The following is a 14,933-nucleotide window of genomic DNA, read 5'->3' as shown; positions in this document are numbered from 1 at the left end:
TCTTAAAATTATATTTGGTCCTTTTTGAGAAGACTTTTATAGATACACCGACGTCATGGGTAACAACGGTAAAATATACATTAAATAATTTATACGTACATGTATGATGTGTATCTATGTACTTTCAGGTAATTACAATATATTATATGCTAGACAGCTAAAAAAATATATGACTATTTAATACCATGTATCACGCCTCACAATCAGGGTGCGACAACATTTCAAAGAAACTAGGGTATAAAGTGAAATTTGTATTCCAAGATTGAGTTCGGAAAATGCGAAAACAAGAAAGGAAAATAAAAAGAAAACAAAAACTTTTCCGTCGAATGAAAACTTTGAAGGTAAACTAATTATTGTAACCTTTTCCCCCCAGCGTAAGTTTCTCTCTTGCAGATATTTATCTCGTGAAAATTGAACACCTTGTGCTACGTACGGTTATTTTTTTTTTTTTTTTCAAGTAATTTCTTTTCAACGGGCACGAATAATAGAAAAATTCCTTACTTACTTGAACAGACGGAAAAGTTTGCACAATTAATAAATATAAGGCGAATTTTAATAATAGTTAAAAATGTGGGTACAAGGCGGTAATCTTTATTATATTGTAGGTGAGTGACTTCGCAAGCATTATATTGGTCGTTTGGGTAAACAAAATAACTAGACACGTTTTTTCATTCCTATACATAGAATAAATGATACAACGGACAAAAATAACAGCGAGACAAATCTATTCACATTTTACGTATATCGTATATATTGGATAAATCTATCCGTGTATAATAATGTTTACAATGTAAAGTCTCTCTTCGCTTTTCTATTACAATATACATAATTTCGTGTCTTTTGTAACATTGCTACAACATGTACATATATATATATAATATTATATTAACATATCAATTTTCGCATTCATTTTGTTACCGGCTTTCCGTTTCCGAAACAATGAATCCAAATTGTTTGGACCACCTCGATTCCCCGAGAAGGAGAAAAATGATAATCGCACAACCGGAATTTAAGAATACATTTCAGAAAAACTTACGCCCTGATCTTTGGTTTCCCAATCGTGTATTGCGACGACTTCGACAATATTTAATAAAACAGCAAAACGCTGCTGGAACGAAATCGGATGATCGGCAAAAATCCTCCGTCATCCGGGTGCCTTGATTTGCTTCTTGGTCAGCTCGAGAAGCAGCGGGTAATGGATGTCCGGGCAGTATTCTTGGCTGTGCTCAACGAGCTCCAGGTGCCTCGACCAAACTCGAGGGTCGTAGAATTCCCGCTGCCTGGCCGTGAAGCCCCGCTCGATCGCGGCTTCCGTAAATTTTTCAAAAGTCGAACCTCGCCTCGGCGCCACTATCAGCGCAATTCCGTCCTCAGCCAGCCATCCGAATATCGTTTCGACCAGGTCCAGCCGAGCCTCGTCGAAAAAGAGACAGTCCGCGCTGAGGATCACGTCGTAGAGTCCGGCCTGAGACGTGCGCCGGGATTCCGGCTGGTTCCAGTCCGTCGACCACGTCTGCGGAAAATTATCGCAAGCAAATTTGTTCAATTCTTGGAACTTTGGAAAGCTAGTTCGATTGGTCTTAACCCGAGACCGCTGATTTCAAAAATGGGGTCGAATCTGAGAAATTTTCAAAACTCAAAATGTCGGATCTAAATGCATTCCGCATATTGAATTTTGTAATTTTAACGATTAATTAAACGTTTTCATCGACCCCGAAAACCCCCGAGTAACTAATTTTGAGCAAATCAGATCAGTTTTCATATTTTCAGTCCACCATATTATCTCCGCCATTTTGAATATCATTATTTCGACGTCGGATTCGTTTTTACCGATCCCAAAAACTCAGGATTACCGAGTTCCACTTTTCTAGTCCCCATAACCTTCCCGCAATTACATTTAGTTTGTTGAAACATGCATTTTCAACACTTTGTTTATTTATAGCCCTCACTATATTCGCGGAATCATCATAATCACTTTTAAAACATCAACATCGACATCTTAGAAGTCCAATTATGCAAAAACAATTACAGCGATATTACAAAAATTGAATGTAACTCTTGGATAACCGATTCAAAAAAGGTATCTCATATATCAGATGCTGTGTCGCAAAGGGTTAAGGAGATGCTATAGTCCGTTTTTACCGACCGAGTAAAGTGCAGCCGCTTATTTTTATTCTTATCGAAGTTTGCAACGAATCACTGATATGAAAATACCGCAGGCAGCGCTGTATTTTAGAAGCGATTCCGAACAAAAGAAGTCGATAACTTTTTTCGTTCATGCGAGAATGAATTTTGTTACTCGGTCGGTAAAGGCCGGCTATGGCATCCTCATAACGGTGATCAGGCGGCAATCGTTTGAATCCGAGGTTAGAAAAAGAGGAAAAAACGGTTTCGAAACATCACCAATAACGTCACGTGATCATCCCCAATGTATCTAATAATAAAATATAATAATCTGTGTGAATTCAATAACACAAACTGTGATATCAATAATTTGAGAGAAGAGATTTTACAATTAGAATGTTCAAAGCTATTAAAATCTTGTCTTTTTTACTTCTGATTCGAATATTTCTGGTCTCATTTTTCCGCAGTTCGGAGACCGTTACAAACTTTCACCGTATTATTATATTTGTGGTTTCTGGCTTGTTTCACTCAACGAGCGGAAGCGAATTTCCAGTTTTACTACCGAACCGACGTTCCGCGGTACCTTGTGCATATTGTGCTCAACCATGTTCCGGCCGGGACGGATTTACGGCGCAATTCGTCTGCTGCGGGTGAAAGCAAAATGCAGGCAAGCTCAGTTTCGGGGGTAATTTGAAAAATTTCCCGTATCGCGGTGTCAAGGTATGGTTGTCAAATTTCGGTAAACATTACGAATTACGCGAGTAGGGGTCGTTCGAACAGGAAAATACACGTGTGCACACATAGATATTGCCAGGTATGGGTACTTGTTATTATACAAATACAAGCGTCCAAAAATTGTGTCTAAAATAGCCTCACCCTGAGCGATTATAAACCCTGTGAGCGAAAATGTGTGAAACGAAATTTCTCACGGTCGACTTATCTCCCGATGATCACGAGGCGTCGAAACCGATACCTGCAGGGATTTACCATCCACGATAAGAACACGGAAAACAATCAGAATCATCCGTATGCACGCTTTGTATGCAGCAAAAATAAGCGTGCAATCTGCGTACAAACACGAGATCAACTCTCTCGACTGATCGTCTCGCCAGAAGGACAAACATCAAGTCCATTAGAGTGCGTCGATTTTATTAAAACGAAAAAGAAAAAAAATTGGAACCCCCCCCCCCCTCGCCGGGGAAATTGATTGTTTACACGGGTATTACGCATGCGTATATGCGATATACGCGTAATGCAATCTTTTCCGTTGCACAAGCATTTCGGTACACAAACCTGACTGATTGTGAACGGTATGGTGGAAGCCCGTAAATTATTTGCGTAACACGGACGCGATACACGCGGCGAAGGGCAGATCAAAGAGAATGTAGGGGCTTAGGGTTGGAAAAAAAGAAGAGAAAAAAAAAAAAACAAAGGACACAAGTTCAGGGGCTTCAGCCGAATGTCAATGCGTAAAAAGAAAAATAAGCAAACGAAAAACATTACGGCGATCGAGTCGAGTGATCCCAAGTTTTCGAGTCAAAGTTTGTGCTCTTTATTTTTGTCTTTTGGAGACCAATTTTGAATCGGTATTCGAAAAAAAAATCTTTATTTATTTCAGAGTCAAGAGCAAATACATTCGCTTTTTTTTTTTTTTTATTGCAAGTACTGTAACTGCAGCTATTGTTTACGAAAAATATTTACACTCTGCGTTTATATAATAACGAGTCACAGCCTTTCTGCAGAACGATTGAACAACCTTCGAAGAGATTGAGAGTCGCGGTTTTCACGCTTCTCAACGCGATGTCTCAATTGTATAATTATTCAATTTCAAGAAATTCGCGCGGCAATTTATAGATTTCTGCAGGTTTGTGACAATATCGGTCTTCGCAATCGAACTGAAATCTAATTAACTCGACTGGCGCTCGAGTCTGATAAAAATTTCAAAGTAATTGAGAGTTGGGTGATGTGTCAATCTTAATTATTATTATTATTATTATTATTAATATTATTATTAATATTATTGTTATTATTAAAGAGCCCGCGGGAAGGAATAGAGGATCAAGAATAGATAAATTGGAAACGAAGTTGAAGCCTAGCACCCAGAATTAACTGCCAAAAGTGCTAATTTTGATTCAAATAATTAGGCAGTGATACCTAGCAGTCGAAATTTCGTCAAATACCTTGAAGTCTATAATTGTACCTATAGTTTGACAGAATTGTGGGTATAAAACTGAGCTGCGTCGTCTCTGTCGAAAGAGGTTTGACTGGTGATTCTGACAACCAGCTTCAGCTTCACGTAATTACGGAGTTGAAGTTAGTAACGTTAACCTAACGAAGCATTAAGTCGAAACTTGCTATTTGGCAAACTTAGAATGACTTTAAGGCAACCGAGTTTGCAAAATATCAGTACGTTTCGCTTCGTTAAATTTCACCTAATTTTAAATAATCCCAAAGTTCCGAACTGTTCAGATTTTCCCTAAGAACGCATCGTTACTTCAACGTCGCGAAGTTAAATCTCACGAAATGGCAAGAACTCAAGATCGGACGAGATTGAAGTTAGTAACGTTATCGTAAAGAAACATTGGGAAAAAAAATCAAGATTTTCTAATTGTTACAATGATTTTTAACGAACTAAAATTGCGGTATACGAGTATGTTTTGTTTTATTACAGTTTACCAAATTTCAAACAGTTCGAAAATGGCGAAATAACGGTTTTTCCTCAGCACGAATCGTTACGATAACGTTGCCAACTTCGACACGATAAGATTGAAACGAACCTGACGAACATGATTGGCGTTGACGTCGTCCTGCCTCAGATCCTTGGCTGCCCTTTCCCACTGAACGACACGACAATCTATAAAGGTGTCCAATTTGTTCCTGGCGACGATACACCTGGCATTATCAACGGAGGTGACATTGCCGTCGGTCAGGGTGACGGCCGTAGGTTTACAGTACTTGGCGACAAAGACTCCGGCAAGGCAGCTCATCCCTCCGCCAAGTTCGAGGACCGTTTTTCCCCGGCAAATATCCCGATTGCTCAGCAAATAATGAGCCAAGCACTCCTCCGACGGCCACACGCAAATGTTGCCCGTGTTGTTGAAGCCGATCAGCTCGTTCGCCGTGAAGCTCTTGTTCACCTCTCTGACGTCGACAGCGAAGCACTTCCGGTCTATCGTCGCCGCGTACGAATACCACGTCGATTCACGATCCCCGATAATGTTCTCCAACGCCGCCGCGTTCACCAAGCCGAAGTTGGTGAACCGTCTCACGGAAATCGGGTCAGGTTCTAACTCCTCGGCGTCTTCCTGCGGCTCCGGCGATCTCGTCAACGCTCTCGCCAAGAGACGCCATCGCCGCTGCGCCCGATTTATCATTTCCGTTTTCTTAGTTCCCGCCATCTTCTCGCGGTTCGCGTTCACCTCCAATTTTCTCGACCCAATATCCAAGCCCTCCATCCTCGTTGACCGCAGATCTTTTTTTCTCGTTCACTCGGTGTGTGAATTTACCCGTAGATCACTTCAGCTTCTCGTCACGATCGCTTTGTGATGTGTGATACGTGGGATAAACATTCGCTGTCTTCCCGCCTGTTATCCTATTCGGATTAACCGAAGATGACCGTCACACGTGACACGTGATCACGTTTAAAAATTATACGTTATAAAAATTAGTCGACGCGTTTGACGCTCGTGGATATTGCCGATTAAAAACAGCCGTTGTGTTGTTCCCGCGTTGTTTATACCGCATTTGTCTCCTCCTCCGACTTTCTTCTGTTTCGCACAAGGTTATCTTCCAGTTCCTCTTCCTCTCATTTCTCACAATCAATTATTCGAGTAAACCAATATGTATTCACTTCAGTTCCACGTGCAGTTTGCGAAAAATATATATTTATGTAAAATTAAGAGGAAAGTAAATCCGCAACCGGTGCCCCTTTGCGGGTTATTCTTCGCCCCCGTTGCAGCAATTCGGGAGCGCTTTTTTAGGGGGCGGCTGCACCGCTCGGGGCCCTCGAAATTAATCGAGGAAGAGGAGCCGCGCTTGCGATGCGCGCGAAGGGACGAGACCAACGGACTAAAACTAAAACTCTCGTAACTCCGCGCCACGCGCTACTCGCGCATGCGCTTTTGCCTCCGGCTATTCTCCCTCCTTCCTCATCCTCGTTTTCTCTCGCCACTCCTCCTGCCCTCTTCAATCGACGTCGGCGACGCACGCCGCGAACTGCAAAACGTCAGGGATTCGCGCACGTCTGCAGCGATTTCGGAGGCTGCAGAGATTTCGCGAAACAAGACGGAGGGATGGGGGGGGGGGGGGAGGACTCTTGCTTAACAGGGCAAAGGGGTTATCATTGAGTAAATTTACACCGAGAAAAAGAAACGATTCGATTCAATCTGTACTCTAAAATATTTTAACTGATTATAAACTTGTCAAATTATTCTGCAATTCTTGGCCAAAGTTGGAGAAAAAGTAGGATGAACAATAATTGCGGGTAATCATCTGCTTTGAAATTTTATGCTACACTTGGAAAGCACGGTTGCATTTTTGAGTCGTATTTAAAACTTGTTATATACCGTGCAGTTACAGAAAGAGGACGTTTTCTTCTGTAAGAAAAAATAAAAGACACATAAAGAACAAAACAACGTACGGTATTTATAAACTTTTATGACTGTCGAATGAGCTTTCCAAATCTCTTGATATTTCGACACCGCGGTTTGGTGCGAATTTTTCGTCAAGAAAATCGTTGCAATTCTACAACGATCAGTTTGTAAATTATATTGTCGGTAAATTGATCGCTCTGATTTTGTTGAAATCATAACAAATGTTGACTTTTTTTTTTTTTTTTTGTGCACAAATTTTTCAATTTCACTGAATTTACACGAGGCAGCATATTCTACGTATAAAGGGTCTAAAATCCTTGATTGATCAGTTCAAGAAATTTACAACGAGCTGAATTAATTTTGTGAGTGCTTTTAAACCACCGAACTGAACTGTTCAGTTGAAAATACGCTGCGATTACTTAACGCTTGAGAAAATTTCTTGGGTATTGATACATACCTAACGGTAGATCTAAAGGCGACTCGATTAAAATTTATTCAACCGGATAAAATGTTTACTTAGTTGAAAAACGAATAGATAAATTGTAAATTATTACAAAACTAGGAGGAAAAATATGCTAACGAATTTCACGAATAAAATTCTATTGTATACCTAAGAGAATTTATAGGTTGAATGAATTCAAAGCCGATCCGTCAAGGTGATATATCGTTCAGGCTAGAAAAAGACAATTTTGTCTTGCTAGGTTCTAATCTCATTTTTGACTATCTAATATGACAATTAATTTCCATAAAAATATTTACAAAATTTGTCAAATGCAGAATTAAGGAGTAACCATTGAATACAAAAAAAACAAAAATAATGCGAATAGGCGTAATAAAACCCTACTGAAAACGTGTCCTACAGATAATCTGGCAAAATGAGGGTACGGAAATATGATTTTACCTACTCGTAGGGAAACGCAAACCTCTCGCTGGGGTGGACCGCTCTTTTCGCAAGTGTCCAGATTTAATCTCGCACTGCGGATACGCGTCGAGGGCGTGTATCTTACACAAGGTATATTTGCTCCTCTTAACTACACGGTAGGTATGATTGTATTTATTTTATTTTCCTGGGGGTGCGACGTAAAATGAGGGTTGACAATGCCGAAAGGGGGGAATTGAATTGACAGCAATGCGACTCGCCGGCATATACATATATATACATATATATACAAACATGTATTCTTCCATGCATGGAGGTATGTATGTATCTCTAAACGACTTCACTACAGTACTGCGGTGCTTCTGGCAACTCGTACAGACGCATTGCGTCTAATCGAGAAGCCGAGCTGTAACGTTGGCCAACAATAACGTCGTCGTAGCGAGCACAGGTACACACATATATGCAGAAAATATATTTAAGTATGTGTGCAATGTGTGTGCAATCACGGAGAACAGCGAAAAACCTTGGGAAGACGAAAATTCTGTCACAAATAAGTTACAATTGTCTGTACGGATGACACAAACGGATACACACGCTTTATAATATCCAAGTGTCGTACATCGGATTAAAAATATCCCAAAGTATAATACTTGCACGCTGTGTGTACTGTAGATGATTTCCATCATTTTTACCTTTATCTGTCGATTTATATTAATTTGTTAATTGCAGTGTAAATATATCGTTCTCAGAACGAACCTTTATTCGAAATTTGATATTTTCTGGTGTTTTTGTATCATGAAGATAATGAAATTTCGTGAGCGTAAAAAATGGGAATCTCACGCATACGAGAAACTCATTATTAATTCTGTTGTAATGCGAGGGATTGAATTAAAAAGCGATTTTTTGACGATACGGGAAACGGTAATACCGGCTATAAATTACCTGACAAGGCACCCACGTCACGAGGCTCTGTAAACACGGTTATCTAACTATAAGTGCTTTGTGTATAAGATATCCTGAGTTGAGTGCTTGTGTAAAGTAGCCAGACTGGTGTTTAAAAACCGTAGAAGAAAAATCAATTGAAATACGATTTTGACGTATGGATTTACCAGCTGGCACGTTATACTCATATATTTGCCTCATCAACAAGAGTCACACGTAACTTCGCACGTGCTGGTAGTTGCATTTTGGAGTCGGTTAAATCGCTGATAACATTAATTCGATGTTTGCGTTGAAATGTGAACGTAAGCAGATGAGCTAATATTATTTCGGGAGGAATCATTAGCCGTGTGTTGGAAAACGTTTTGTCTATGCACGGTACATTTTTGCTACAAAAATGTAATCGAAGTACAATTGGAGCAAATGAATCCGTACGGGATAAAAGAAATGACTTACATCGTCGACGTTGTTGATATTTATCCCGTTTTGAGACCCTCAGCTCGTCACTTAACGGTGTTTAATAATAAAAATGATTGTTATTTTTTTCATAGACGTTTCTTCATCACTGTAAAACATAACCTCACTTCGGAACTAAACATAGCAGACACTAACTCCGTGGCAGACACCCCCTTCGCATATTCTGGCGCTAACTTCATAGTTCAGTCCGCGGTCTTTGTACAGAATCGCCAACTAAAATGTACAAAAATCACTTAAACTGTAAAGTGAATTGCGAAGGCACGAAATCCCGGTTTAATGCGAAAAAAATTAAAATTTGTCGTTCTTGTTGAAAGATTAATTGATATTTCAATTAAAAACGCCCGTTATTGGTCAATTATGTTGGGAAAATTTGATAGAATCCACGAGATTCTAGGTTAATTTTAGTGTATTTTGTTTTTATTAGTTGGCATACATTATCTTGAGTAATCGATTATCGAGGTACCGACTGATAGCAGACGATTGTTTGCAATCGACGATGACATCGAATCGATGACATTAGTAAAGAGAATGAGTTCAAAAGTTGCAATTAGTTTAGAAAATATATACCCGAAGTGCATAGTGAGAATGCTGATGTGCAGCTGATTAGATAGTTTAATATGTGCACCGAAAAAAAGATGCCCCATCGGATTTTTTGCACTAGTCGAAAATGGTTGTCAGCGGTAATCACAAGTTAACCTCAATTGTACGGTTTATTAAATAGAGAAAAACAAAATCAAGTGCCATAGGGTGGAGATAATCACACGGAATTTGCTAACCGCCATGGAGAAATCATCCAGATTTGGCTCCGAGTACATTCCTCTTGTCAGCGAAACATCTACAAGGTTACGTTTGCTGATACCTTTTTCGAAGATCGCCTGGTTCACCGTTTCCCTTCCATTCTTAGGTTTCGCCTTCTGTGTCTGCTGGTCTGTGCTGTACAATTTCAAAGAAGCTACTTTCACACACTGCGAGGTACCAGGTTCACCCTTCTTGTGTACCTTTTCATTTAATCGAGCTTATAATAATCAGTATATTATTTTCAGGTGTACAATTTTCTTCCATCAATTTCTGCCGCCATAGGACACTATAAGCCTCAAAGCGACGTCTGGAAGGCGGCAATTGCCATCCAAGCACACACCAGGGTACTCGTTCTGATTATGTACTATCGACACTATAAGGAAACGGTATATAAGTGGGCGCAGTTTGTTGCCCATATAGCTCTGGCTGCTTATGCGATCGAAAACACTGCCTTAGTTACCTTAAGTTTTTGGTCTTCGCATGACAATTATGGTACGTAATATCATTTGACCTCTTTAATGCTGATGCGAATTACAGAATAAACATAGAGAGCCGATGTAAGATTGTTCAGCAATTAGTCTTTACCGCCAAATTATTTTTTTGTAGCTCTTCACAAGTTATCGTTCATCACCTTCTTGATAATGTCTTTGCTGCACATGAGCTTGTCGTGCGTGATAACGAGGAGTTGTAGAAGCCCAGCTAAAGATGCGGTTGAAGCAAGTTCATTCAAATGGAAATGGCGTATGCTGTTCGCTAATGTGTCTTCGATACTATTGGCATGCTATTTTTTCTACAGGCACAATAAATACTGCGAGGCGAACGGTGAGAAATATCTCAAGAGTTCTAAATATGTCCATGCTAAATTTACAACTTCAAAACCTAACCTTTCTTATAAAATAATACATTTTTAGTGTACTCTCTCTTTGCCATGTCAGAGTATATGGTTGTTCTGACCAACATGGGATTTCACATGACTGCGGCTTGGGATTTCGCAGGAAGGAAATTTTTAGTATCTTTAAAGGGACTGAGAATAATCTGATTATCCATACGATCATCCATATGATATATTTATTACATAACATTTATTTATATACATATATTGTACATTTATGTACAGATATCGAGATTCTCATGCAGATTTGGACATTAAATGTACAGACTCCTTTTTATACGTATTTTTAGATATCTTGTAATTTTATAAGACTCTGCCATTCAATGTCCACTTTGATGCGAAAATTCCCGGATATTTTTCATAATACCACATTTATCTATATTTCATTATACTGTATTATGTAACGTTAGATATGGATGACACTTTTAGATTTTACAAAATAGCATCTCGAAGTTAGCTATAACCAAGTTGTTATTTCCAAAGCTAGGATATAAAAGTGTATAAATACTTATACTATTTATTGTATCATACTGTAAATTAGTCTTCTGATATCAGATGAGGTTTCACGGTTTGTATTGTTATTATCATTACCGATGATAAATAGATGGATTTTACGTCAAAGATCACTTTGTTTTTCAATAATTCTTAGGTCTCTAATGCAACATTTGACGTTTTCTCAGTGGACACGAGTAGGTTCCAGTGAGATTCTTTGGCAAAGAATTATTATCTCTTTCGATGGGCGTATAATATGCCAAATCGAAAAAATCAAAGACAATTATTCGAAAACTAAGAAACTAAGCAGTCCTATCATCAAACATTTTCTTTACAACTTGAAATCGTTTTCTAGCTTGTCTGAAATGTACTTTGCTATGGCCATACTGCTCGTCGCCGCTGGTGAAGGAGCGTTACGACAGTGAATTACTCTGCTTCCAATGCTACCCTCTCCTCCGTCAAAGACAAAGTCATCCACCAGCTCTCCCTTGTTATTCAAAGCCTGTGCTCGGACTCCAGCCTTGTCGCTACAGATGGATTATAATTGTACATGGCATTGTCAAGACTGTAAAATTTCAGAAGTTATCCATTACAGTTTATACAGGTGTACGTACCTCAGTATATCCTTCCCAGTAATTCCAGGTAGAGTTTTTTGCAAGTCCTTCACAATTAGCGAAGGGAATACGGATTTAATCATCTCCATTGCCCCTGGAAGCGCGTACTTGAAGCAGAGCTTATACAAGCCTGGGAATGTTGCCATCTCTATGCAGTCTCTCAAGTTTACTTGTGTCCAACTGGAAAATCGCGGTAGGTTATGATATTCAACGGATGATATTCTTCGTAATGCTAACATTTCGTGACCGATTACGCACCTGTAGCCTTCTCTGGACAACGCTAAGACGGCGTTTGGTCCTATCCACACGTCCCCGGACATTCTGGGCGTAAAGTGGACGCCCAAAAATGGGAACCTGGCGTCTGGGACTGGATAAACGTTCGTTGTAACGAGGGACTTGGTCGTGTCCGCCATCCTGAAGTACTCCCCTCGGAACGGAACGATCCTTGGATTCACGTCGCATCCTGTCAACTTCGCAACGCGATCTGAATGCAATCCGGCACAAGTCAAAGCAAACCTCGTCGGAATGTGCTGTAAAATTTCAATCAATCATGTAAGCCCAAACTGCGTGAAACGCAACTGAAAGAAGTAAGCAGACGCAAGGTCCAATGCAAACCTTGTTATTCTTAGTATGAACAACCATTGGCATCAGTTTACCAAGTGTGCCTTTGGACTCTATCATTTCGGTGAACCCTGTCACCTCGGAATTAAGGAATATTTCACCCCCCATTTTTTTGAACTCATCTCCGAAGACCTTGCAGACCGCTCCCCAGTCTACGATACCGGTCCAGGGTGACCAGAGCGCTTTCTCGCCCTAAAACGTCTCGAATTAGTTGTATTGAATGTGAGTCGTGCGAGCATCTGGATGCATCGGAATATCTCCTCACCTGAATGTTCGTTTGGAAATCTTTTATACGATCTTTTCCAACGACTTCGAGATCCGGAACGTTGTTTTTCGTCCCGCGATCAAAGAGTTCGTCTATTCTGACCGCCTCTTTTTCATCCTTGGCGACAATGAGCTTTCCCACCTTCTTGTACGGAACGTCATGTTTGTCAAAGTAATCGTACGAAAGTTTTGCACCCTCGACGCAGAGCTTGGCCTGTTTGAAATCAAGGTATGGTGAATTGTCTTACATTGTAAAACAATGTTTTGTAATTTAATTCCCGCCGTTCTTGCCCTCTGATTACCGCGTACCTTCAAACTTCCCGGGGCGTAATATATACCGGCATGCACCACTCCACTGTTATGTCCGGTTTGGTGCATCGCCAGGTCCTTCTCTTTCTCGACAATCGCTATTTTCATTCCTGGATGTCTTGTCAGCATTTCTCTTCCAGTTGCGCATCCCACTATGCCTCCGCCCACGATCACCAAATCAAATGTGTCAGGATGCTCCAGGCTACAATTCAAATCATTCGGTTTGTTATTCTAATTTATAATGCGCGAACGTGGCTAGACAATATCTATTGCTACCAAGTATCGATTTGATGTTTTCTTATTATACTAACATGAGGATGTGATAATTATCCCAAATGGAAAACAGGAAAAAAGACTGGGAAAAATACGGTTATTATCAAATTGAAACCGCATCGCTGTTTAACGGGTCGACGAACGTTTCAATTCTTTTCAATTTCAAACCGAATTCGAACGAATTCGAAATTATATGAATCATCCACTGCCTGTCGACTGCGTAAATCTAATTGTGGAAGAGTAAATATTCACTGTAATATCTTACAGAATTGAATACCAACCTGGTTCCGCTAGTTGAGTATAATTTAGCCAATTGCCGGGCAGGTTTTCGAGCCGACAAACGTATCAGGAAGCTTGCAGACATTTTGATCGTGGGATTTAATTTTTGCGCGCGAATAACCAATTAAATGTTACGAAAGCGAGGAAATTTCCCAGGGTGTGTGGGTTCAATCAGCAGTGTCGAAATACTACACTGGGATCATTTGGCATATGCGTAACCGATCCACGTTGACGAGGAAATATTTTGTTGTTATCGTTTTTTATATACAATCCAGCGTTTACAGATAAGAATTTCATGCGTATTGACACATCCAACGACTTTTCCTCAAGCGGTGTAAGATTATCCTTTCATTGTCGCTTCAAGCTTCGTGGATTTTCGATATCTTTGACGAAACTGTCCGTTCCCAAGTCCAAACCCCAGGATTCAATTCTTACTACAGAAACAATAACATGTAAATTAAATAGTAACTGAAATTCCAAATTCAATTTTGACTCGAGGAATTGTCACTCCGATTTCGATTAGTACAAGGCGCGTTCGTACAGGTGGCGAACGTCTATCTAAAGAATAAAGTGGTTTCCAGAATGATACGCGAAGGTCAAGAATACCGTTATGCAATTAGCGCGATGGTCAAGGACGTACAACGTATGCGTTTGCTGCAAAAATTACACGCAGCCTTTCGACGACACGTCAAATCGTACTGAGCTCTACGTTTCGACACAGAAACGCCTGCCAGACACTTTTGCGTCAGACTGTCTTATCGACACTACTGACTGGTACCTAGTAGAGATTCTGTTCATCGGATCCCCCCCTCTTTAACTGGTTTAAAATATCTGATGCGTAAAATAATTTGGCAAATCGTCACCGGTGTTCATTGTCATGATGACGTCGTGTCGACGTATGCGAGGCTCTTGCTGCGACGGCGCTTGCCATCTCGATTACTAACATCGGCAAGTGGCGCCACCGTTCTTCCAACGTCACGACGGTGAAGCTGTTCGAACGAGACGCGTTCGCGAGTGTTCTTTATTATCGCGAACTTGCAAAATATCGGCACTGCCTATTACGCAAGGAAATACGCTTGTTCTAGTTAGAATATAGACTCAGGATTAATGAACTCCAACTGCAAAACTCTCGAGTGAATAATTGAGGCGGTTTGATCTGCCAATGTTCAAATCACTACTTCGATTCGAACGTAATTGAAATTCAAATTTAGGGCCCCTTATCCGCTGAACTTTACGTTTTGCCATACCTATTTGCTAGTTATAGTTAAGCACTCCTGAAATCACTTTTAAGTTTCAATTTTAATCCCCGTACTCTTTCGATAATATAGACTCATACGGTTAAATACGTTTGCAATCGATAAGGTCTAGTAGAGGAAATC

General features: G+C 40.2%; 4 protein-coding genes across 5 annotated transcripts in view; 1 reads left to right on the top strand and 3 right to left on the bottom strand.

The window, feature by feature from the left end:
- The window catches only part of LOC124301431 (WW domain-binding protein 4), a 30,438-nt gene extending 21,253 nt beyond the window's left edge, over positions 1 to 9,185 (bottom strand). The window contains exon 1 of the mRNA XM_046756451.1: positions 8,992 to 9,185. Coding sequence (XP_046612407.1) covers positions 8,992 to 8,993 — 2 coding nt within the window. The 5' untranslated portion in view covers positions 8,994 to 9,185. The remainder of the gene's footprint in view (positions 1 to 8,991) is intronic.
- On the bottom strand, positions 386 to 6,310 carry LOC124301432 (calmodulin-lysine N-methyltransferase). 2 transcript variants are annotated; one of them, XM_046756454.1, is made up of 2 exons: positions 4,911 to 6,310; positions 386 to 1,513 (listed from the first exon to the last, which is right to left on the bottom strand). In XM_046756454.1, the coding sequence occupies exons 1-2, from the start codon at positions 5,577 to 5,579 to the stop codon at positions 1,145 to 1,147; spliced, it is 1,038 nt and encodes a 345-aa protein (XP_046612410.1). In that variant the 5' UTR covers positions 5,580 to 6,310; the 3' UTR covers positions 386 to 1,144. The 2 variants fall into 2 exon arrangements, with proteins under 2 accessions (XP_046612410.1, XP_046612408.1); XM_046756452.1 differs by having other exon boundaries at positions 4,902 to 6,286.
- Positions 9,186 to 9,453: 268 nt separating the features above from the next.
- On the top strand, positions 9,454 to 11,451 carry LOC124301433 (post-GPI attachment to proteins factor 2). The gene is made up of 4 exons (XM_046756455.1): positions 9,454 to 9,984; positions 10,056 to 10,302; positions 10,417 to 10,632; positions 10,722 to 11,451. Exons 1-4 carry the CDS (start codon positions 9,793 to 9,795, stop codon positions 10,847 to 10,849), a joined length of 783 nt encoding a protein of 260 aa, XP_046612411.1. The 5' UTR covers positions 9,454 to 9,792; the 3' UTR covers positions 10,850 to 11,451.
- On the bottom strand, positions 11,249 to 14,324 carry LOC124301429 (L-2-hydroxyglutarate dehydrogenase, mitochondrial). Its single transcript, XM_046756448.1, has 7 exons — positions 13,557 to 14,324; positions 13,003 to 13,204; positions 12,695 to 12,907; positions 12,424 to 12,621; positions 12,067 to 12,338; positions 11,809 to 11,988; positions 11,249 to 11,721 (listed from the first exon to the last, which is right to left on the bottom strand). Exons 1-7 carry the CDS (start codon positions 13,637 to 13,639, stop codon positions 11,526 to 11,528), a joined length of 1,344 nt encoding a protein of 447 aa, XP_046612404.1. The 5' UTR covers positions 13,640 to 14,324; the 3' UTR covers positions 11,249 to 11,525.
- Between the last annotated feature and the right edge of the window lie 609 nt (positions 14,325 to 14,933).

The sequence above is a fragment of the Neodiprion virginianus genome, chromosome 3 (assembly GCF_021901495.1).
Source record: "Neodiprion virginianus isolate iyNeoVirg1 chromosome 3, iyNeoVirg1.1, whole genome shotgun sequence".
Classification (NCBI taxonomy): Eukaryota; Metazoa; Arthropoda; class Insecta; order Hymenoptera; family Diprionidae; genus Neodiprion; species Neodiprion virginianus.
The sequence above is the reverse complement of the archived record's forward strand: the minus strand, read 5'-3'. Positions and strand labels throughout refer to the sequence as shown.

Bases quoted from the DNA above. Each gene is read 5' to 3' on its own strand.
- LOC124301433 (XM_046756455.1), top strand. From the start codon at position 9,793: ATGGAGAAATCATCCAGATTTGGCTCCGAGTACATTCCTCTTGTCAGC. The intron at 9,985-10,055 runs GTACCAGGTTCA...TATTATTTTCAG, and splicing joins CTACTTTCACACACTGCGAG to GTGTACAATTTTCTTCCATC. The intron at 10,303-10,416 runs GTACGTAATATC...ATTTTTTTGTAG, and splicing joins GTCTTCGCATGACAATTATG to CTCTTCACAAGTTATCGTTC.
- LOC124301429 (XM_046756448.1), bottom strand. From the start codon at position 13,639: ATGTCTGCAAGCTTCCTGATACGTTTGTCGGCTCGAAAACCTGCCCGG. The intron at 13,205-13,556 runs GTTGGTATTCAA...TTTGAATTGTAG, and splicing joins TACTCAACTAGCGGAACCAG to CCTGGAGCATCCTGACACAT. The intron at 11,989-12,066 runs GTGCGTAATCGG...GCGATTTTCCAG, and splicing joins TTGTCCAGAGAAGGCTACAG to TTGGACACAAGTAAACTTGA.
- LOC124301432 (XM_046756452.1), bottom strand. From the start codon at position 5,579: ATGGAGGGCTTGGATATTGGGTCGAGAAAATTGGAGGTGAACGCGAAC. The intron at 1,514-4,901 runs GTTCGTTTCAAT...AATTTTCCGCAG, and splicing joins ACGCCAATCATGTTCGTCAG to ACGTGGTCGACGGACTGGAA.